Source organism: Glycine max, chromosome 13 (genome assembly GCF_000004515.6).
Source record: "Glycine max cultivar Williams 82 chromosome 13, Glycine_max_v4.0, whole genome shotgun sequence".
In the NCBI taxonomy this organism is placed as follows: domain Eukaryota; kingdom Viridiplantae; phylum Streptophyta; class Magnoliopsida; order Fabales; family Fabaceae; genus Glycine; species Glycine max.
Window position 1 is genome coordinate 31,356,474 of NC_038249.2, and position 24,773 is coordinate 31,381,246.

Genomic DNA, 24,773 nt, shown 5'->3' on the forward strand with positions numbered 1-24,773 from the left:
TTTTAATTTTAGTTTTTTTTTATTTATAGTTATAAAACTTTACACTTACTAAAATTGAATTTTTATTTTAAATAAAATAAAATATTTTATAAAGACGAACATTTAAAAAATATATACTTACACAATTAAAAATAGAAAAAAAACTTAAAGATAAAAAAAATATTTAAGTCTATATATAAGTGAGAGATAAATTTTTCTATTCTATTGTAGGATTGAGTTATATTTAAAGTAGATTCTAAATACATTAAAGAATTATCTATGATGTTAAATATATAAGTAAAAGAAGGGGATTTTGTAAAATAAAATTATAGTAGAATCCGGAAGGGCTTACAGAGAGAAGGAATTAAAAAAGAAAGACAATGGTGGCGTAAATGCGGGTAGCTAAGTGCTAATGGAAATGGTGGGGTCTACTACTCTCTCTCAGACAGCTATTACTGAGTCTGCCAGCCACAGTCCCCACTCTCACTCATAGCTCATTCATTCAATTTCTTTCTTCGCTTCACGCATTACATCATATCATATAACCCTTTTTCGATCCTTCTTCTTCTTCTTCTTCTTTTCTCTACAATGCCACAACCACTCACCTTTTCCTTCTCTCCTTGAATGCTGTTTTCCCTTTTCTGCGCCATGCCCTTCCTCTTCCTCTTCCTTCTGCTTCTCTGTAAGTCCCCTTTTTCTCACTTTCCATCGCTCTTATTTGATCTGTCCTATTATAACTCATGTAAGTGTGCTGAATTCCATTGTTGTGTATTTTGTTTCGGGGAAACAGTGTTTCAGCTAAACTAACTTTGAGCATTGCTCTGGTGTTTAAATAGCATAGATTGTTGATGAAATTTTGTTTGTTTTTAGTTTAATTAATTCTGCTCGCTTGCATTATTTTCTCTAGTTTCGTGGTTGCTATTGCTAGTTTCTAATTTCTAATGTTCAGTATGATGAGAATTGAGAAGGGTTAGTTGTGGCAGCTGCAGCCAGGGTTAGGGTTTTGGAGTTGTTTCAGTTTTACTTTCAGAGCTAATTTTCTGTGCAATGTAAAAGAAAGAAAGAAACTCAGGTCATGAATTTTGGTTTCGTACAAATGATGTTGCTGTTTTTGACATGTTATTGGTCTTTAATCATATTAACAAGGGAGCTTGTGTGTTTAGCCCTTATAATATGGAGTTCATCCTCCAAAATTAGTTTACATCATGTTAATCATCAATCGGTACAGTTGGATCCTTGATTTTGGAGACTTAGTATTGCTATGCTAGACAACCACTACGTCCCCCATAAAATTTTAAGAGTGCTGGGCATCATGCTATTGATTGAAGTTTAACTCTATCATGCATTATCATCATCATCCTCTGCTTCAGTTCAACAAATAACTTTGGTATTCGGTTGCATTAATTTTGGATACATATTTAGAAGTGTCAATTGCTGTCGAACAAATTTGGCTGGGTTGGCACTGTAATGTAACAGACAGTTGAAATAGAATGAAATTTGGTGTCTGGAAACTTTTATTGGTGAGAATTAATTAATGTTGAATTGGAGATACGTTTCCATGCTTAAGTACCTTTTAACTATGAGATATGTTCTCACATCACATCCACATGCTTGAACTGCGGCTGCTATTACTCGTAACTCTTTAACACAACAGTGTAATTTTTTGTATGTAATTCCTTGTTTGCCAACTTATGCTAAATGAGTAAGCAAGAGGAAGAAACGTGTACACAAAGGGAAAGATACTCTCTTATTTGTGTTTTGGTGTAGGTACACTTGAATCCCATAGCAGTAATCATCTTCAAGGTCCTGTAAGACTGGATAGCCATGTGGGTACTATGTTCCCCAAACCCTCACCTCTTGGTTCTCCACAACCCTTTCTTCCTCTTGCACCTTCACCTTTGGCTCCATTCACCAATACCACTATCCCAAAGTTATCAGGTTCTTTCCTAGACGACTTTGGTTTTTTTGGGTTTTCAAATGCTTGAATTTGGATGTTCTCTCCCCCCCTCTCTTACTGTCTTATCCATGTATCTTGCAGGACTTTGCACTTTGAACTTTACTACTGCGGAAAGTTTGATAAGTGTGGCAGCAATTGATTGCTGGGAAGTTTTTGCGCCATTTCTGGCTAATGTGATATGTTGCCCCCAATTGGAAGCCACTCTCACAATTCTTATTGGTCAATCCAGTAAACATACCAATGTACTTGCCTTAAACGGGACCGATGCTAAACATTGCCTGGCAGATGTGGAACAAATTTTGATGGGCCAGGGTGCCACTAATAATCTGAAGCAGATATGTTCAATTCATTCTTCAAATCTCACCGAGGCATCTTGCCCAGTAAAAAATGTGAATGATTTTTATGACATGGTGGATACTACTAAACTCCTTACTGCATGTGAGAAAATTGATCCCGTGAAAGAATGCTGCTACCAAATCTGTCAGAATGCTATATTAGAAGCAGCTAAAGCAATTGCATCAAAAGGCTCTGATATTTTGGAAATAGATGCAGCACATGTTCAACCTGAACACTCAAGTCGGGTCAATGATTGTAGAAATGTTGTCCTCCGGTGGTTAGCTAGTAAGCTTGAACCTTCTCATGCCAAGAAAGTTCTTAGAGGACTGTCTAATTGCAACGTGAACAAAGGTCAGTTTGAGTAAAAATGGTATATCATTCCTCTGTGACAAAGGTTGGGTAGATTGTGAGTTGGGCTGTTTTTCCCTTCATGGTTGTATTTTCTCTGTCTATCTATAGATGAAAAACCTTGTCAAATGTGCAATGTTCATCCTGTGATGATTCTAGTAGATTATCTGTAGCTGATTGCTTTAGGTGCCTTCTAATCACTTGGTGATAATTGCTAATGATGCTAATCCTTCTGGCCCCTTAATATTGCCTTTCTTTTACCTAGATTTTCTCTTTGTATTCTGCACCAGTTTGTCCACTGGTTTTCCCTGACACAAAGCAAGTTGCCAAGGGTTGTGTGGATGAGATACGTAACAAAACAGCATGCTGTAATGCTATGGAAAGCTATGTGTCTCACTTGCAAAAACAGAGCTTCATCACGAACTTGCAAGCGTTGGATTGTGCTGAGACTTTGGCAATGAAAATGAAAAGATCGAATATTACTGCAGATGTTTATGGTCTCTGTCACATAAGCCTTAAAGACTTTTCCCTCCAAGGTTAATTTCTTTTCTCTTTTCTTATTAGTATGCTAAGCTCACACTCAATACCCATAATATTTTATACCTGATGTTAATAATTCTTCTTTTCTCTCTCTCTTATTCAACTTGGTGTGAAAATCGTCAATGTGGATGCTTCAGTTGGAAATCAAGGTAATTCCGCAATGTACATTATGTCAATATAAATTATATGCAAGTGCCATTTTTGGGGGATGGAAGGGGAGGGAAGGAAGGTGAAGGGGGTTCAATTAAGAAAAATTATGTACTTTTGAAATGCATTGTTTATCCATCATTGAAGTCTACTTTAATATGCTCTTCTATTATTGTTCTGCTGAGACATGATCTGCGGCATTATAATTATATTCCCTCTTGCATTAATGTTCTATTGAGAGATGACTTGCTGCATTGTCTACCCCAAACAGAGGCTGGTTGTCTATTACCTAGTTTGCCTTCAGATGCTACATTTGACAGTGTTTCTGGGATCAGCTTCCTCTGTGATCTAAATGATAATATTCCAGCTCCTTGGCCTTCTACATCTCAACTGACTTCTTCATCATGCAATAAATGTACGTATACCCTGTTGAAAATTTATATAATTATAAGAGGAGAACTGTTCTTTATTTATTTATTTATTTTCATTCATCGAAAGAAGAAAATCCTTTTATTTTGGATTATTTTTAGCTTCACAATTTTCATTTTAATTCATTTTTATGTGAAATGCTATAATTCTTTTGTAAACTTTTGATAATTCTTCATTGTTGGAATTGCAGCTATCAACATCCCTGCTCTTCCTGCAGCAGCATCAAGTCAAAGTTGTAAGAGAACCTTTTCTAGTTGTATTGTTTGTTCACTAATCTATGAAGTTTTCAAACACTGTTTAAAATTTAAACTAGAATATATGCTTGTGATAAATATCTGGGTGTTCAAGTTATATTACGATGAAGTGATGAACTATATGTTTCCTTAAAAGAAAAGAAGATTGCACGGGCATTCATGTATCACATTGAATCAGTTTTGAGGGGAAAACTACCTGATCCAACCTAATTGGTTTTCTTACAATATCATTCAATGATTTGGTTTCAAAATGTAAATCCTGTCCATCTTAAATTGTTGTTTTGAATTGAATTGGTTTTTCAGTTTTTCTTTTAAAAAAATTCATATATAAATTCTTCAAAATATAGAAATCTAATTTCATCAAAATACATCATGTACAAGGCTAAGATTATTTATAAAAATACACTAAATACAGGTTCAAAATTAATTGCCAATCGTATATATATTATCAAATTTGAAACCCACAACCCAATCTATTTAATTATTTTTTTGGTTTTTCAGTTTATTCACAATTTTTGGAGTTTTTTATTTCTTCAGTTTTAATTGGATTGATTGGTTTGGATACCTCTAGTAGATTGGAACTGTTAGCCATACTACCGAATAACACCATATCCTGGCATACAATGATCTCAGCATCTCTATTTATTTGGTTTCAACCACTAACTGACTGTATTTTATGTTCTGCAGGCCTTTACAGCCATGACATTCTGTTCTCTGTGCTTGTTGCTTTGTTGTTTCTCTTGATGACGACCATGTAATCATATGAGGGTTTCCTTGTTAAATGAAGCTTTCCTAGTTCTTCAACAAGGATAGTTTTTGCACGTGTAGTATGGCAAAGGTTAATTAATTGCGACCGGTTCTATGAGAAAGAAATGTCAGTTGGAGGTGATGTCCAATTTGTTTCGGATCTTATTGATTCATGATTCTTCTTGTGTGCTTGTGTAATAAATTTTTTGTATATAGAAAATCTAGAAACCGTAGGTTATACAGGAACTTATTGAGATTGATATGTAAACCTGGATTGCAGTCGAAGAAGGTTTTGTAATCATACATTTGAAGTAGTATAGGAATTTCCAGTGCTAGAAGTGTTCTTTATCTTCAATATAGAATCTTCTACCATCATCATCTTGCCACCTCTTAAGTGTTTAAGGTCTGTCCCAAACTCCAATTTCATAGTTAAGCATGAAAGCTCTAATTTCTCGCCCTTTTCAGCAATGAGATAATATTAAACATTCATTGATGCACTTTTCCATTTTAATTCTCAATAAATTGTGGGTCAGAGACTCGATTCCTGTGTAGTTTTGTCAGGGTTGTAACCAGTATCTCTTGGCTTTAACAGTAATAAACAGACGAATCATAATTTTGGGAAGTAAGAAAGTAAAAACTCTTGATCAACACATCGGGGCAATTCACTACACTTGCATTATCTCATCATGTACGTACGAATGTTCTAACCTGAAGGCTGATGCAAGGATGTTGTGTTCAGTTCCACAATGTTTTTTGTGTTAAAATTTGAGAAGACTCTTAGCTCTGCTGATGACTGAGAGTGAGACCAGAGTTTCTAATGAAAACTGAGGACCGACCCTTGTCAGAACATGATTAATAACATCAGCGGTTTTGTTAAAAAGAAAGCTACTCTCGTTACTATTAACGGGGTTGGGTTTAGCAGAAGAATTAAGGATATGTTTGTATGCATTTTTCTAAAAGTACTTCTAAGGGAAAAGATAAGAAGAGAAAAGGAAAGTAAATTTTTTTATAAGCTAAAATAAGTTTTTTATCAGTTAATCATTGATTAATTTGTACAATTTTTCTTATATAGTTTCTTTTAAAGATGAAAAGACATTTATAAATTAATTAATGGAGAACTGATTTTAATTTGTGAAAAAATTCATTTTTTTTCCTGTAGAATTGTTTCTAGAGAAATTTATTCAAATAAATTATAAGAAGTTTCCCATTTAATAGACACTTATCACTATCAACAAGTTTCGAATTCCCTTATTAGAAAAAAAAAAAAAAACAAACATACATTCACATTTAATAGCTGATCATGCCTTGAATAGGATTACATCCAAAGGAAAATATTTTGAGGGGAAAAAAGCTAGACTCATCAATGATCCCATATGAATACATGCTAGAAACTCTTAACGCAGCCATTGCACATGAATTCATCGTGTAAAGAGCTATCTCGTCATTGGGTTTCATAAATTCATGAACTTATACGAAAATCTGTGGGAGTGACATCCACCAAGCCGAACTATAACCCATATCCTCTGCAAAACCACCTATCTCCTTCAAAAGACCACCTTGCTCATTCCAAATTCTTCTACACGCTACTTTCTTCGTATGCACTGTAATTATCCTCCTCCTAATGCTAAGCCCGCCTCTTAGTGTACTTCAAGATTTGAAGCACATGAAAATGGGTTCTTCTAAAAAAATAGTTATTTTTACTTTATTTGTACACAAGCCAGTTAAAAGAACAATTGCTGATAAATAGGTAAACACATTCGAAGCAAAACCAACAGAGAGAGAGAGAGAGATATCCTATGTGATTCACAATCTTGCCTTCCATCAAGGCAAAATGACCAAGGTAGAACATAGGATATCCAATATTTATTCAACAATATAGTGCAAGATTACACATTGATCAAAATGATGAAGAATTCTGCCAAATGACTTAACAAGATGTAATTTAAAATTAGTTTCATAAGTCAACTTGGAAGCTCTGTATTTAAATATTTTAGATCTTTGAATGCTATTCAAGACTATTTTAATTAAGCTAGTACATCAAACAAGTTAAAATCATACTTTGGGAGAGTTTTAAAAAGACTTTTCTCTTGGTTCTTGGGGGCACACCAGTGTTGCTCTAGGACAAGAGAAGTAAGGAACTTGTAGACACTCAAGAATCTTCATTTCTTGAATCTCATAGAGTTTCTATTGACCTTCTTTTCCTCTTATTTTAATTTAATGTGCATTTTTTTCAATACTTACTTTCATTACGTGGTTGTTCCTTTGCTTATTGATTTCATGACTTAACCACTCATGGATGGTTTTAGATTCACTTGTACAATTGGAAAAATAGTAGTTGGATTGGAAATTGAGTCCCTCACCGTGTATGCTGTTAGTCTAGGAATAAGTGATGATGTGCATGTGGTCTCAGAGAATTCTTGAACTACAATACATCCCTGCATTTAGGAGAATCAAGAAATTGAAATCTTGAGTCAAGGAATTGAATTTTAACTAATTTAGTGAATTTGACCATTAATGAAGGTAATAAGGTGTTTGAGTTAAGATCTATTAAAGAGTAGCTGGGGAAATTTGAGTCAAATCAACCCCTAACTCATTTTTCATTATTGAATCCTAATTGGTATTGTGTTCTCAATTTTAGATAAAAAGTTAGTTCTTTTGTGTCATTTTTTGTTTTTAAATTTTAGAATTTTGTCTAATTTAATAATGAGTTAGTCCAACGAATTTGATACTTGAAACTGATCTCAATAGTGTGAAATAGTGTCAATTTAGAACACTTAGCAAAATATAAAAAAAAGTCATTAATAAATTTTTTTGACCCATCCATCTGTACTGTTGTAGTTGGTATGTATATTCCTATAACCTTTTTTTTCGCAATATTTATGAACAGTAATGTTGCTATTTATCAGTCCTTGATGCCCATATAAAACAGAGTAATCTTTTCACGTTCCTGATAATGTTAGTTAAAATAAAGAGAAAGAAGGTTTAAATCGTACTGCTAACAAAAATTTATAAATAACATTGATCGATAAAAAAAATAAAGTAATAAAATTAAAAATGATCAAAATTAAAGTTTGCAGTGTCATGAACAAAGCTGTGAGCTACTTGGTGTATAACTTTACTCAAATCAAACTGAAAATGCTTAAAATAAAAAATTAAATAAAGGTTATCAAAGGACTATTTTTCATACATTTAACAGATTTTTAATAAAGGGCTCAAACATATTTTTTATTTTTGATATATATTTGATTTTTATTTTTTATCTCTGATAAATTTTTTATTTTTATTTTTGATTCTTAATATTTGAAAAGTTTATCTTTCAATCAATCCTATTGTTAGGATTTCTTCTTAATAACCGTCAATTTTTTGAAATATTGTTTAATTACTTTGTGAGATAGGAATCTTTAACCTTTAATTATTAATGTTATTATCCAAATTAATACTAAACAATAATAAATAATACACTTTCGGGAATGCCTTGGTTTGTATTTTTGGAACGTTGTTAATGTGGTATCAGGCGGGTATCGGTTATGGATTTGGTGTGGGGTAGATAGTGTTATTATTTGTATCTAGTCTTATACTTGTGTTGCAGACTTAACATGTCTAATCTTGATTCTGGTTCACACTTTATTTAATAAACTAAAACACACTTTTTTCTCTCTTATAATATTCAATTCGTAATTTTTATATTTTTATAATGGTTAAATGTTAATTTTGATATAACTATTAATATTGACATATACTTATGTAAAATGTTAAGATGATGTTATGTGACAATAAATTAAATAAAGTGAAAAATAAAAAATATCTTAATAAAACTTTAACCTATAATTTTTTAAATGAACGAATGAACCATGTTTTTTGTTTTTTTGGGTTGATACTGGAAATAATATTTGTTATATATCATCGCATCATAAATTATTAATTTTTTTATTTAATTATATAAATTTATAAATTAAATTTTTATTGAATATATAAATCTTTTTAATTTTATTTTATACAATTTTACATATTTTAATTTCAAATAGTTTACATATTTTCATTTTAATATAAATTTATAAAACTTTAATAAGAAATCAGTGTTCTTATTTTTTCCTATTTATTATGTTATATAATTTATACAAATTATGTAAATTTATTTTAATATATAAACTATTTTTATTCTAATTATATTAATGAATATAATTACATGAATTCATACGAAAATTATTTATATAAATCATTTTATGTAATTATTTATTTTAACATGTAATTTTTTTCTAATTTTTAAATAATTTACATGTTAATATAAATTTAAGAAATTTGTATAAATTACATAAAATAATTTGTGCAAATAACTTATATATTAATTTACGTAATATAACTTATATATTGTAATTTATTTTTTTATTACTCATCAAAAACGTATTTTTTAATTTATAAATTTTATAATTAGATAAAAAAAATTAATAACTCATGATGTGATAATACAATATTTTAAAAGATAAATGACTAAATTAAAATTTTTAAAAAGATGAAATTAAACTTTTTAAAAAAATAAAAAACTGATCAACTTAACTGGGAATTTGATTCGTGACAAATTCAATTAAGTATTTAGATCGTTTATGTGATTGATTTAATAGAAATCGGTTAACTTATTTTGCCAATAAAAAAAAATCAGTTAACTTAACTTTCAACCAATAAAAACTAGTAACTTAATCTAAATGACTCAGCTCAAGTAGGCCACTGAAAAATGTCTTTCTCATATATTCAACTTAGTTTTTAGAGGATTTTCAAACTATTATGAACACTTGAGTTTTGTTTTGGCAAAACCTAATAAAAACAAAAACCAAAAGCAGTAAACCAGATCATAATATAAAGATTGGAATAAGGGAGATTAACACAAGATATACCTAGTTCAGCCAATGAGGCTTACATCTACGAGAAAGGACAATTACACTGTTTTATAGTCACCAAGATCTTCTATACAATAGAGTCTTTTTCCACGACTTTCTTGTCTCTTCTCTTTTCTATATATAAAGGAATTTTCTCTAAGAATCCCAAGCCTTCTATATGTTGCTCATGCCCTCAATCTTTATGTTTTCCTCTAAGTTGTAGAAGTAGATAACATACACTACATAGTTACATGTATCACCGCTTATGACCCCCTCAACAGAGGACTTCGTTATACAAGTTTTCTGTGCCCAGTAATTAACAGCTTGTCAATTATTTCACAAAATAACTTGCTAACTAATTTTGAGACAAATTTCATAGTTCTCCACCTTGTCTCTAAACCAAAGAATTCCTTTGTTAAATTGCACTCCCACTTATGAATTATGCTTCAGAGAATCCAATCAAGTCCAAGAAATGTTTACACATTTCCTGAGTTAGTGTCCTCATGAATGAATAAGTAGGATTGTCTTCTAATGCCTTCTCCACCTAAACCTCATTTTTCTCAATAACATCTCCGATAAAAATGAATTCCAACATCGATATGCAATTTTATCTCGCGTGATCCACTTGATGTTTTAAGAGATGTATTGCACTTTGGCTATCACAACAAATTGCTATGTTGTTCTGCATAATTCTCAATTCACCCATCACCCTGTTATGAAGCAGCCCATACACAGCACAGACCAAGACAAGGAATTATCAGACAAAGAGGAAACAACCATGCAACCAAGGAGCAAGAGGCAGAGCACCAGGCCACAATACCTGAAGGATTTCATAACTAACTCTGACAAGGGTTGCTGAGTGGGTGTGAGTAGTGGCTAGGGAATATCCTGTCTGCTATAGAGGCATCTTTCTGTTAGGATAATCCCACAATCCGTTAGTGCTAGCATCTTCTAGGATCTGCAGAAGAAATAGCTTGAATTAGAATAGCATTTCATTGCCTATAAATAACAAACTCATGTAATGCAAATTCAAGCGGAAATATAATCAGAAATTCCCTCTCTTAATCTCTCTTTTCTGGAGGTCTCCTAGTCCTCGAATTCTAGAAATATAACAACTCCTTTAAGCCATTACATTTACAAGGTCCAAAACAGGCTTGCTATGTACGAAATCATACCATACATACTACTTTTGAATCCACTTCATAAGAAATTGTATCTGCATCCTCCTTCTTTCTTTATCTGTCCTTAGTGCTTGACAGACAAAGGATTTATAAAGATGCCTCAAGGGAGTTGTCACGGGTTTAGACTTGTGCATTCAAACCTCTCAACAAATTTCTTAAAATGTTTATGTTGAAACACGCACAATTCCCTTTTTTATGTGTCTCTAATTATTTCCATACCTAAAATTCCTTTGGCTTCTCTAAGCTCCTTCATTTCAAACTTATAATTAAACTCGAATTTGAGTATGTCAATGTTTTCCTTCGTTGAACCAGCTATCAGGATCTTATCCACATACACAATTAATTGTAATAGCTTATTCTCATGAACCCCATCCTCATCGTGAACTCATCATCATACCTTTTATTGTCCTTAGCAAATCCTTCAAGTTGTTCCGCTTATATGGTTACTTTGAGATCACCATCAAGAAATGTTGTTTGTACATCTAATTGATTTTTCAAGTTGTACTAATTGACTTTGACTATAGATAATAATATCCTCATAAAACAATGTTTGACCATTGGAAAAAAAAAGATTTCATTAAAATTTACGCCTTCAACTTCAGTAAAACCCCTTGCCACAAAATTGCCTTAAATCTGACGTCTTGAAATTAAATTTTAAAAAAAAATCAATAATAAAAATATATATTTGGAGTTACTCCTGGAATAACTTGATCTCCTGTCTTTCTCTATATCTATTTATCTATGCAGAAATTTAATATATACCACGCAATGATTAAGTTGATAATAAGAACAGTTTTAATAAGACTGAGAGGAAGTAGTATGCAATAGAACATATGGTATCGTGCACACTAACAGGTGAAGTTAAAATTTGTTGTTAAGAGGATCCATTCTCATTTTGATGTGTAGTGTCATAAATCAATGTCATGAAAATTGAAATCACCCTCATGAGGCACGAGAGCTGAGAATATTCATGCCCCACAATTGACTTTGGTCAGATTCAAACCCTCCAAAAACGTGAAAGCATGCTACCCCGCTAATAATGGTGGGGTGGGGTGTTGAAACAAAAGAGCTGTTCTTTTCAAAGAAATGTGTGCTATGCATGAACCGCGCGGGTCTTCCATGTCCTTTCAGATTCATAGCTACCTAATTTTTGTTCAAACAAAATTAATTAATCAATTGGTTAATTTGCGTTACAATTAAGGAATGATCCAAGGAAGGAAAGTTTAGAGTTCTTTGAAGAATCCAAAAGGGTGTTTAATAATGAAGTCCTCCCTAGTGAAAAAAATTACAAATAAAGTAGTCCTTGATGATCAGGGTCAAAATTGTGCAAGTTACCGAAATTTTCTCACAAGGGACGATTCTTAATTGAGAAAATAAAAAAGATGTCGCAAGATTTACTAGCCAGGTTGGGTTCTTCCAAGACCCATAGGTGCAATTGCTTGCAGAAACCTGTACATAACTAATTATTTAATATAGGAGAGTGTACAGAAGTAGTTGCTGGATCACAAAGGTAGTGTAGTGGAAGGTGTATTTGACGAGTTGACTCTTTTCTCCAATAATCACCAGTTATTATTGTCATTAATGCCTGCACTTACTTTCACACCTAGTTTTTTTTTATTATACTTATTTTTCTAAAATCAACTTTGGATCTTAATCAGAAAGAAAGAATCCTAACTTGCAGGCATGTTTACCGGTTAAGTGTTTTTAGATTAAGAATTAGGACTTCTATTAATCAGGTTCATGCTCCATAGACAGAGAGTGAGAGAGAAGTATCTAAGAAATTATGTAGTACATTATCCAGAATTAGATAGGAGAAATTCTTAGCGGCAATATAACTTGAGTGATACACTTTTAATTTAATACTATTATAGAATGTAAGTCCATTTGTTGAGCTAGATAGTGCCTAGCTAACTATATTAGGCAACGGAATAAAAGAAAAATACCAATTAGTTGAGGATTTTCCTACCCATAAGCTAGAACCTCCTATTTTTTTACAATTGAGTAATGAATAAACTACTAATATGGTCCCCCATTATCACCCTCTTTCCTAATAAACCACCAATTATAATATCCTTTGACTTGATTGATTAGAATTAATGAACGTTCTTATTTGGGGAAGTTTGTGATTGTCTCTATTACTAATATATTATGGGACACAAGTTGAGATAAAATGTACAATGAATTAGAAAGTCTTTCCCTCATGTTCTTATTGTATCAGCACAATGTGTTCCAGATTTGATGTGGCTTAGGATGTTATTTAGTATTTTACATAACAATGCCTAATCAAATAGCAGATGGCAGATAATATCAGAAACTTAACTACTGCACCGTCCACACCCAATGTCATAACGTGTCGTTTTCATGATTATTACTCATCAAATTTGTTGTCTGTCACTTGTGTATACCACATCAGCATCTGCGGTATTTCAAGACTTCTTTAATTCAAAGTGTACGTTACAATGTAACAGAAGAAAAAGGGTAAGTCCACCATAAAAATAAAAATAAAAAAGAAGAAAAGGGTAATTTTCATTTCAAGTATTTAATTTTCATTTAAATTTTTTATAAAATGATATGACTGCAGTGTGCCAGAGGGAATTGTAAGACTTTGCAGTCCCCCCAAATTTCACAATTTTTCACATATGCCAAAGTTTCTACAGATTTTAACACAAGACAAAAGATAATTAATGAAAAATGATATAAAGGGATGATTACTAAAAGCGTAAAGAGTTTACCTATATAATATGTCGATCACAGCTTAAAATGCAAAAGATTTGTCTTTATAGATGTCTTATATTTAGTTGTGTCCAATGTCTTAATTTGATTAAAATCATTACAACCTTTCTATTATTTCATGTTTCTTAATTTATAGATATTTAATACTAATATTTATTGCTACCCTGCTCTCTTCCAAACTTGACAATTCATTTTAGCAAAAGACCTTTTTCCACCGCAAGTGAGTGCAATAAAGAATCGTAATTGACAACAGACAGAAATTGCCGAGTCATCTTCTTCTGCACAAGAGTTCAGAATCTGAAAGTACCAAAAGAGAGAAAGATGGAAAAAGAGGAACAACTCAATAGATCTTCATGCAAAACTGATTATGATTTCACTCTTTGTATAGACTAAAGAAAACTGGAGAGAAAAAACACATAAAAAAAAGGACAGAAATTAACATGACATTGTATTGCATAAAACATGAGTTTCCTAGTAAAATGTTTACACATAGATACACATCATCAATTAATAAGAGGAGGAAGGGTTATGAGGGTTTGAGATTGTCTTCCTCGGTTGAAGAGTCTCTTCCATGTTTTGATTTGACTCATAACATGTCCATGAAAGCCAAGTCTAGCAGCAGATACACCTGACAAAATTCTCCTCCTGAGCCTCCTTAACCTTTTTCCAATCTTCACCTTTAACTTAGAGATTCTGATTCTAAGGCACGATGGCTTTCTACGTGAATCTGCTTTCTCCAACACTTTGTGGATCAAAAACTGTGCCCTTCTATGGATTATGTCTTCAGGGTCTTCCTTGTCCACCTTTGAGTAACCATAAGGCCTTCTACACAGAGCCATTTTTTCTTCAAAAAGAGTCTAAACCTTGAGTGAGAGAGTGAAAGAGAAAGAGGACTATATGGTAAGCATAAAAGGTTTTCAAAGTAATATTTATAGTATGGTTTTGGCTGGTGGTGTTAAACTATGGGGTGGGGGCCCATATGAAGGATGTCATACATGGTGATGAAGCAGATCATGTGCACTAATTTTTTTTGTTGAAAAATAATGGCCATGATGACTGTGCCTGAACTGGCCTAGCTATATCATTTTGTCAAAATTAAACCTTGTCCTCAAATAGAAACTGCCTTGGAAAATAGGACCTTCATTCAACCATAATCAATTAATCATTAAATTGTGGTGCCACCCCAAGTGTAAATTTGCATGAATGCTGCCTTTCTTTGGTTTGTATTTTGGCTACTGAGAAAAACCTGCATGAAATGTGTCCAAAATTTGTGCCTTTATTTCTAATATCATTATATCAACCAATAATTTCAGCCAAAGTTTTAAAAATTAGTCTATAATTATAATTTCGATCATAATATCAAAGTTTTTGTCTTTATGATAGGTGCAAATACTCTGATGATAATATGCTAAGAAATATGATTTCAGAAAATTTCTACCATAACGTAAAAGTTTTCGACATCTTTACAGTATGTGTCAACGTAAAAGTTCAGATATCATATTTAGAAAATATATTTCTATATGGGAGAAAACTAGTAAAACTGAAAATGCTATTAAATTGAATAAAAGCCAAGTATAAGATGTTATCATCACGCCTTTGTATATGCTAACAAATTAATCACAAACTAACTACTAATCTCCTATTGGATCACAATTTAAAACATTTATCCCATGAGCTCTCAGGGAATCAGGCTCAGCCACTATTTTTTTTTTCTAATTGTTCAGTTTGTATTGAAAGTCGGAAAGGGGAAGTTTCTAAATCATTTTAATTGAACACTGTGACGTGGGATTAAACTTTTGTGTGGCAAGGAAGTAAAAGGAGGGACCTTATTGACGTCCTGGGGAAAAGGTTTAGTTATATGTGCAATAATACTAATTAAACAATGGTACGTTGACCACAATAATTGTCAGTTATTTATTGATAAATTATTTTGATTTATATAATAATATTACTAATAAAAAAGTATTTGAGATTCGCCGATAATATTCTTAACTTAACGTTGCATATTTACATTTGAAGATATGTAAAATGATTTAAAAATTATATAACCAAATCAATAATTAATTGTTATGCATTTGTGTTGTTTTCTAACATCAATTCTTAGATAAGTTTGTAAGTAAATGAAAATTATATTATTTATAAATAAGTTAATATTTGTTAATAAATAAATAAAACTATGAAGGCACTGCATGTTAACGGGTAGCTGTATCATCTTGTAGATGTGGTGTGAATAGCCTTTGTAATATCACACCGACTAGAAGAAGAAGCATCACGTTGCCAATGAAGAGGATCTCTATAATTATTCTTCTGAAATTCAATCATTCATTGATTGCTGCGCTAGCTAGTTGCATTCTTTTTTCTTGTGATGGAAGCTCTTAAGTCAAAGAAGCTTGAGTCAAAGAGCAAGGAGACAAGCACGAGCCTTGCACAGTAGAGAACAGACCAAATTTCCACCGGGGTGGGGGGGTCTTTGAATTTGATTGGTACATTCGTACTTTATTTAGCAAGACTTCTTAAAGCAAAAAATAATGATTGAAAATTACTAAAAATTATCGTTAATTAAGGAAAAAATTGTAAAACAATTGCACAAACAACACACAAAACTTGGCATATATATATTTACTGACCCAAAGAAAATATCTCACTATTTTTATATATATATTTGATGTGAAATATGTATTGTATTAAAATAAAAAACATGATTCGTTATTTGTAAAGTACTACGATTAAGTATTGTAACACAACCGGCCTAACTACAATCCTTTAGGAAACTATATAATCAAACAGTACTCGCCTCTTTAAGCACTGTTTGATCTCTACCACAGTTGACGGTGACGTTATTAGAAGCATAATCATATTAAGATAATATTATCAGATCTAGATAACCAAGGATTAACATTGCATTGGCAATAAGGCAACCCATGAATTCTATGTCTAGTCCATGTGTATAAAGAATGAAACTCAAAATAATTATTTATTTTCATTTATTATTCCCTTCGATTTTATATATTGGTCACATTCTAGAATGAATACTTGATCTTATTTATAAGTTAACAACTAATCTATCAATAATGATTTTTCAATTCTGTCATTTATACTATTCTTAACACTTCATTATTAGGAAAACCTATTTTTCCATGCATCCTCCACTCACTCTTCTCACTCCATGCAATTAATGAAAATATGAGGAACTCTTCAAATACTTCATTCTCTTTCTGTCTCTCGTATTACCTTTTCTCTCAGATTACCTATGCCTTTTGTTTTCTTTCTCAATTGAAGCTGGAATGTTTTTCTCTCTCCATGGAGAAAGACAAGGAACCCATTGTAAGCCATGAAGATTTGTTGGCATTGGTTTTTCTCTCTCAATGTTATGAAGATTTGCTTGGAATGGTTGTGGAACACTCGCTAGAGTCTGATCATGTCCTCCCCTTCTACTTGAACCAATTACAAAAGGAGAAGGTGAACTCGAATATGCTATTGCCAAAAATGATTGAAAGTTCAAATGCAGTGTCATCTTCAAGTGCAGCAAAAACAGTCAAACGTTCAAGTGTGACGAAAATGATTGAAGGTTCGAGTGCAGTGTCATCTTCAAGTGCATCGTCGTTAGTTTGTTAGTAACAAAGTGCTCTTGTTCGATCTTAACAAGTTCACAGAGGATGAGTATGAGGATGACACTGAGGAGGAGAAAAGAAAAAAAAAACTTGTTGAGCCAGCACTGTTAAAAATATATTTTCCTAATTATTAATAATGCCGTTGTGGAGAGATTTTGTTGGTTCTTTATTAGGTTCATCCATCCATGTTTCAATGTTAGTGGCTTAAGAATATTTTTTTTATGTGAACGTGTTAGTAACATATTAATCTAGTTTAATTTGTTCTATTTCTCCACAATCCCATCCATGTTGGTCTTTGTTGCATGTCTTTCTTACAATGGGAGATTTTATACCTATTTGAACCCATAACTTTCATAATCTCAATCATACAAGCTTCCAAAGTTAGAAATATCTTGTTTGATTATGATGTTGTGAAGTCAAGGAAATATTTTTCTACTACCATGATGAGGTCATCTATAGTTTTAGGAGCCTCTTTGTGTTGTAATGACTGAATGGCATTAAAGAAGCCAAGATCTAAGACGTTAAAATCTGGTGAATTTGGGGGTTAAGAAACCGATCGAATGTCAAAACCGCCTTCACTAGCAGCTTGATGGAAGTCGTTGTCATCTTCATCAATGTGACATGGAGCATTGTCTTGTTGTATGAAAATAGTTTCTCCTCTATCCTCTATTGACCATTTTTCTTTGATTGCAGGCAACACATGATGAATAAGAAAATGCTTGCTTACTTGTTTATTTATTGAAGATATTGGTTTTGTTTCCATAGTCCCTGCATCTTCTCTTTATCGGTTCCTTTGTAACAAATGGAAAAATACCAATCTTGACATCAAAAGTCTCATTGCTGTTAGAGTTGAATCTTGGTCTAGCCATGGCACATAAGATCATAACCTTGCAAATGAAATTCTTGCTTCTACATGTTTGATGTGGCTCTTCCTCCCCAACAGCCAAGTAATAATTCATAGAGTTCTTGGTCATATAAAACCACTTTTCATCAATGAATACAATGTTGTGCATAGATTTAAACATTGGATTATGTGGAATGGTTTGATTATCGGGTTTGGATAAGCAAAATCGCAAGCGAGACTTCATGTTTTCATCTTTCAAAAAGGGCTTGATCGCATTTGAATGTCGTCGTATAATTCCATTCTTATGGAATCTAATGAGTGATGTTTTGTTAATCTCCAATGCATGCGATAGAGACCTTAAAGTAGTCTGCTTTGAAAGAGGAATCTCACGAATTCTTTCAATATCCAATCCAATCCTCTTCCTTCCACAATTTTTGGTCTTCTTGTGCAATGTTTCTTTGGTTTCCCTAAGTTGACGCCATATACGTTGAATGACCCTTCTTGAAACATAGTAAAATGTGGCAATGTTCTTTGTTGTACCTTCCTTCAACTTTCCATTATAAACTGAATTTAACAAGAGACGACAAACGGACCTACGCTCTTCATTTGATAAGAATCTTTGTTGCTTGTTTAATGTAGCATTTGCATTTATAGGAAATTCTGTTTTTGCATTTGCTTCCTCCTCTTGGCCATCACTCATTACCCCGTGTAAGCTTGCATCTTCGGTGTCGTCAGCCATACCATCTTCTTCCTTCTCAACACTCATATCAAAGTCCATTTCAACGCTTGGAAGATCATTCAAGTCCGGCAGCTAAGATTGATTTCCTTCACCACTGATGGGTTGTTGAGAATTTGCTCCATCACCACTCATGGGTACAATATTCAAATCAATAGAATTTGAGGATTTTGATTGTACATTATTGGCATCACTATTCAATAATGGACCTTCATTTTCGTTCTCTGTTTCTGAGACTACATTCAAGTTGAAATTCAAGTTCACACTCTCATTGTTCATGGTGTTTATGAAGAGTAAGATACCCCTCTGATGGCGTGAGCTTAAAATCAATTTCAAACTTCACCTTTGGTATTTAAAGATACAAAACCCACACCAAAAAATAAAGGAAATTTTTTAAATAATTAGTTTAATTACCATAACCATTATTAAGAGATTGATAACAGAGAATAGTGATCCTTGACTTGTTAATTCTTGATGGCCATTGGGTAAGATTTCATTATAAGAGAGATTCAAAGTTGCTATTGGTCCATATTCATTGAAGGAGATAATGGAGTGATCACTAATGTGTGTTGTTTGTTGAGGCAGTGGAAGAAAAATATTGAGATTGAAGGTTGCTATTGGTCCATATTCATTGATGGGGATAGTAGAGTAATGAGTGAATATTAATAATGACATGAAAGAGAGAGAAAGTGAGATGATAATTTAGGCTAAGCATTTAATTAGTTATTAGTGAAATTAGTTGAATGTGTAATTATGTTATGGTATAATTGAAAACTTGTTTTATTTTCAGATATATTTAATGGTTTAACTTCCCTTCCTTGATCTTGATGATTCAATTTAAAGTGATTAATATATAATTGACCGAAGAGAGTACATTTATTTATTATATTGAGTGATATTTAATTTAAAATAAGTTAAAATTTATAGGTAATCATTCACACAACAAAGAATGGTAAAAGATGACAAATTTAAATGGATATAATCATACCCTAAGACATGTACATGTATTAAATGTTAGGTACTAAATATGTATGTGGGTTTCTCTTATTGTTTGTATGGAAATTAATCCTTTTCACTAATTGAATTAGCGTTCATCATTGCCTCTAAATTTTTTTTAGCATTCATTTAATTTCCTTATCGTTGTCATTGGTTAGACTATGATGCTTCATCAACTGTCATATTGAAATCTACCCATCTTAAAATTCAGTTTCGTATATCCCTCATATTTTATAATGCAAATACAATGAAACTATTTCATTATTTTATAATAGAAGATTGCTAATCATATTCAATTATTAATAGATTGCTACAACAAGTTGTGTTTTTTTAGGACACTACTAAAAGAATAGTATCGTAGCTACCACAGACATCAAAAGGAAACTAAGGCATTTTTTGCATCACTGGTTGGAATTAGCCTCTACCGATAACTACTAATTTATTTCTTTTGTGCATTTATTGTCCTTTCACAGTTGACACTACCATTTAAATATTTTCTTCTTCTTTCTTAAGATGTATTTGATGAATATCTATGTCAATCAAGTTATTTAAAATATATTGACCCTGTTTTGTTTAAGATTATTAGATGAATCTATGATTATATTTGTTTACAATGTTTCAACTGGAGTATTAATGATGTTCAATTTTTTGTTTTTAAAAATAAAAACAGTATCAAAATAGTCATAACTAGTGTCACACAGAACTTTATGAAAACTGTTAATGTTGTTTTAAATTATTAGATAACTAATTTATATGTCTTGTAAATCTTTGTCGCAATATTTATGACTCAAAATTAAGAAGAAAAAAAATATTTATGACATACTCACAACTCAGAAGTTCAAGTTTAGTTATTATGTCTAAAACATTCTTTTTTATTCATGTAATTATTTATAACAAAAATAGAACTAAACTAACCTTTTTCTTTTTAAATGTTATTATATTTGTAGTCAATATAAATTTAAATTTAATTTAAAAATTTTAAGTTTTTAAATTTTAGCACACCGTGTTAAAATAGTCATAGAGACATATCTTAATTTAAATTATTCATTTTCTTATTTTTATTTTCAATTTCAAAAGTATTACTTTTTAATGTATTCTTATATATTAAAACAAAATATTCATTTAAAGACGTCTCTCATTATATTTTTCTTCTTCTTTAATATATATTATATTGTCATTATTTTATAGTTATGATACTTATGTTTTTTTAATTTTACTTAAATTTTAAACTTTCCGTGCTGAGAAACCAGCTAATTTTAATAAATTGTTGGTTCTTATTTTCATTATTTTGTTTGTTTTTCTTTAAATTATTTTATTTATATTTTTTTTCCTGAAAATGATATTGGAACGAAAGAAGTCCCCGTCCGATGCGGTTAACTGCCAACACGATTTATTCCAGAATCATTTGCCAACACCATTTATTCCAAAACCAAGGATTTACTATTGTTCGAAACTCTAAACAAGTAAACTACTTGTTTAAGGGACACAAATTACTAACATTTATGTCAACCGTTGTCGATCATTTATATATATTTTAATATAAATGATTTTTTTATTGGATAAATCACTTGAAATAATTTATTATTTTGAAAACACAAAAGAAATTAATGCATAAAAAACTCATGAAAATAATTATTAAAAACTTATAATTCACTAGTTTAATGAACCAACAAATAAAAAAAAATTCATTAAAAAATACAGTGAGATTACATTAAAAATAATGATAAACGTATGTTAGTAATATTTTTCCACAATCTTTTTAAATTTTTTTTATCCCATGTCTTAAGAACACTTAATAATTTTTTTCTAATTATTTTTACCTTTACGGACATAAAAAAAGGTATAATCTAGAACAGAAAAATGCCTGTTTGATGATTTTCTCCTTAGTTTTTGTCTTTTAAAAAGTACTTTCTAAAAGATTTTAAAGTTTATTTAAAATAAAAGATATTTGGGCCTATTTGATTTCCTTCTCACTTTTTTTGTTTCAAAAATTCGTGTCCAAAATAATCCCATGCTGCTCAACAATTAGTTTTCATCAAAATTTATTAAATTTTTTAAGTTAATTTTAAAATATGTGTTTAATTCAAAAGATAAATAAGTTGGAGGTATTTTTATCTTCATCTTCTTTTATTTTGTGGCCTTGGCTAAAGAATGTGAGTCATATGGAAAAGTATTGTATGTGATGAGACATAAACTTGATATGAATGTTTTTGTGTATTTTTTTTAAATTAAAAACTATTTAAAAAAATCAAACACATTTGAAACCAAATTAAATCAGCAACAAACCACAAAGCCAAAAGTTCGATTTCAAGTCTGTGTGCATAGTAAAATATTAACTCCTTGAATAGATGTTAAATGTTAATGTAGTAAGGGATATTAGTTCTTGACTTTAGATTTGAGTTAAAAAAAATCAACAACAATTTTTTATGATTTTACTAGTTCATTGTTAGAGATGATAAAATAGATTCAATTTGACACACTAATTCATCAATCCACTTATTGTTTTAGATTGAATTGAGGTTTTCAACTCATCAACTCCCTTTTAATCCATCCCATTTTGATCTGTCAGAAAATAAGTTGAGAGAAAAATGACATCAACACTTTTAAAAAAATAAATATCAATATATTTATTTTGATATTTTATACCTATATTATTAATTTTTATTTAATTTATTTTATATCTAAGTAAATTATTATTCAAAATTTAATGTAATGCATTCAATTTTTTAGTAATCATTTATTATTTAATATTTATAAAAGATAAAATTAATTAAAATATATTTCTTATTTTATTTCTCTCAATTTTTTTGTCTTTGGTAGCCAAGCCGAGCATGTGCGGGGTGAACTTAAATCCCCAACTCACTTTTCTTATACAGGATAGGCTAACCCATCTTTTGTGGGTCAATGACCTGATCCTACTAGTTCATAAATAACCTTGATTGAATCATAATATTTGAAAAGCATTTGCTATTTACCTCTCCATCTTTATTAAGTACCTATCCCATTTTTATATTTTTTTCTACCAAATATACCCTTTTAAACGCTTATTTTACACTCTTATCCTATGCTTGTTAGTCTTTAAAATATTATTTTTATTGTATCCTTATTATTCTTTCAACTCTAATTTTGAACTCCATTTTCACCCATGTTCATTATATAATAGTGTGTTTTCTACCAAAACTATATGTAATATTATGGATTTTCTTCCATGTGGCACTGTATTTTAAGGAACGTTTATCACTAATTTCATGTATTATACATTTTAAATCAAACTTTCTTTTATTTACACAATAAAAATAAGAGAAACTAATATAATATCAAAAAAGATATTGTAATTGCAAAGTAAAGCTTTTGACAATGACTTTGCCCATCAATAAATTTGAATGTGTTTTCAACATCTCGACACTAGGTCTACAATGTTCAAATAAGTTAGCACGTCAACGATTGGTGCAACTCATTAAGGTATGTTTAAATAATTTAATTTATGACTTTCTAGAAAAAACATATGTCAATTTTGGAAAGTCATTTTCAGTACCTTTTATTTTGTTTTATCTTGTCATAACTTTATTTCTTTTCAATTTTTTTTTATATGTGAACATGAAATATTGTGTTAGTAAAATTCCTAAAGAGATGGATATACCAATTGAGGGAGGGAATAAGATTGTTGATTGTAGTGATTCATTCAACAGTAGAGAGAAAAAGAGGGGTTCCAAGGGGTTTAATGGTTTAAAGGAAAAGAGTATAATGGGCAATTAAAAAATAAAGAGAAGGGAGGGGGTATACATAGCAAAAATTAAATTAAAAGTGCATATTTGAAATAAATTTATTGGGTCAGTCAAAGCCCAACCCACAAACCAGATGTGTGGGTTCAGCGCTCTGAATCTGTCTCACTTCCTTCTTCCTCTGCAGAACTCTGAAACCGTAAACGCCAAGGAGAAAAAAAAATTAAAACCTAAAAAAAGAAAGAATGGAAAGTATCAGTGTTAGAGGAATTTTCCTTGTCATATATAACAAACTTAACGGCTTCAACTGATTTTCCGGTTCATTCTGAAAAAACAACTCTTCATCCACCTGTGGGTGTGTGGTTTTTTTTTTTTTTAAGATTTTGCGTTCACGTGAAACAATGTACAATTTTTATGTTTATTTTTAATGTTGTGGCATTTTTAAAGTAGAATATGGTCATGTTCATGTGACATCAGTTTGTTGTTCAAATGTTTTAGGCCTTTAGGGTTTGGTCTGAGTTAGGAATGAGATTATTCTTATGGTTGTCGTTGTGATTTGTTCTAGTTGCTACTGTATTCAGTGCAGTTCATCTGTTATCAAACACACACTGAAACAAGGTGCAAGGTAAGGCTTCCTATTATAGACTCACTCAGTTGGCCTGACCCTTGCTTGGATACCAAGTATAGTGGGAGCTTTATAGCACCAGTCATCCCTTTGTCACTTTTTCTGATTCTATAGAATTACCTTGGGCACAGGAAAGATGTTTCTTTTGGATATATGGATTGTGTTATTCATTTATTCTTATGAATTTTATCTTTGACAAACTTGCTCACTTTGGGTGTTTTTTTTTTAGTGTGTTTTTCTATACTCTTAGAATCATATTCTGTGACTTCAAATAAATAGAGGCCTATATAAAGTATATTATTCAATGAATATTTAATCAATATGAATCATCAAGATTGATTGATCTCATTTCGATATTAGCATTGCTTGATAACTCATAAAATTTTCTCCTCGTTATAATGTTTGTGCCATTTTTGCCTTGTTTTGTTTTGTCTGTTGCATAAGAGATTGTTAAAACAATATAGAACTCAAAAGTATCTCAATCTCATTTCACTTACCAAGTAGAATGTTTGTATGGCTGGGTTTTGGCTTCCTCTCCTTGACCAGCAGTTTGCTCATAGTTCATAGACAGGATATTTTAACATTATATAATGTAGTAATGTCACTCCTTCCTAGATGTGGCAATAACAGAAACTATGAACTAATCAATACGTTTGCTATGTTCTAGAGATGAATTAATGTGTAAGGGAGAAGTGAACCAAGGTAATGCAGTGGTAA

At 31.2% G+C, this 24,773-nt stretch overlaps 3 protein-coding genes across 3 annotated transcripts; 1 reads left to right on the forward strand and 2 right to left on the reverse strand.

Moving 5' to 3' along the window:
• Positions 1-338: 338 nt before the first annotated feature.
• Positions 339-5,112, forward strand: LOC100803314 (uncharacterized GPI-anchored protein At1g61900). The gene is made up of 8 exons (XM_006594365.3): positions 339-661; positions 1,747-1,917; positions 2,018-2,623; positions 2,911-3,156; positions 3,298-3,309; positions 3,579-3,722; positions 3,927-3,971; positions 4,678-5,112. Exons 1-8 carry the CDS (start codon positions 604-606, stop codon positions 4,746-4,748), a joined length of 1,353 nt encoding a protein of 450 aa, XP_006594428.1. The 5' UTR covers positions 339-603; the 3' UTR covers positions 4,749-5,112.
• An 8,760-nt stretch (positions 5,113-13,872) lies between these two features.
• LOC100800477 (uncharacterized) lies at positions 13,873-14,433 on the reverse strand. The gene has a single exon (XM_003542822.5). It carries the CDS (start codon positions 14,359-14,361, stop codon positions 14,026-14,028), a length of 336 nt encoding a protein of 111 aa, XP_003542870.1. The 5' UTR covers positions 14,362-14,433; the 3' UTR covers positions 13,873-14,025.
• A 3,431-nt stretch (positions 14,434-17,864) lies between these two features.
• LOC100803848 (uncharacterized) lies at positions 17,865-18,755 on the reverse strand. The gene has a single exon (XM_006595324.1). The coding sequence runs from the start codon at positions 18,753-18,755 to the stop codon at positions 17,865-17,867; it is 891 nt and encodes a 296-aa protein (XP_006595387.1).
• Between the last annotated feature and the right edge of the window lie 6,018 nt (positions 18,756-24,773).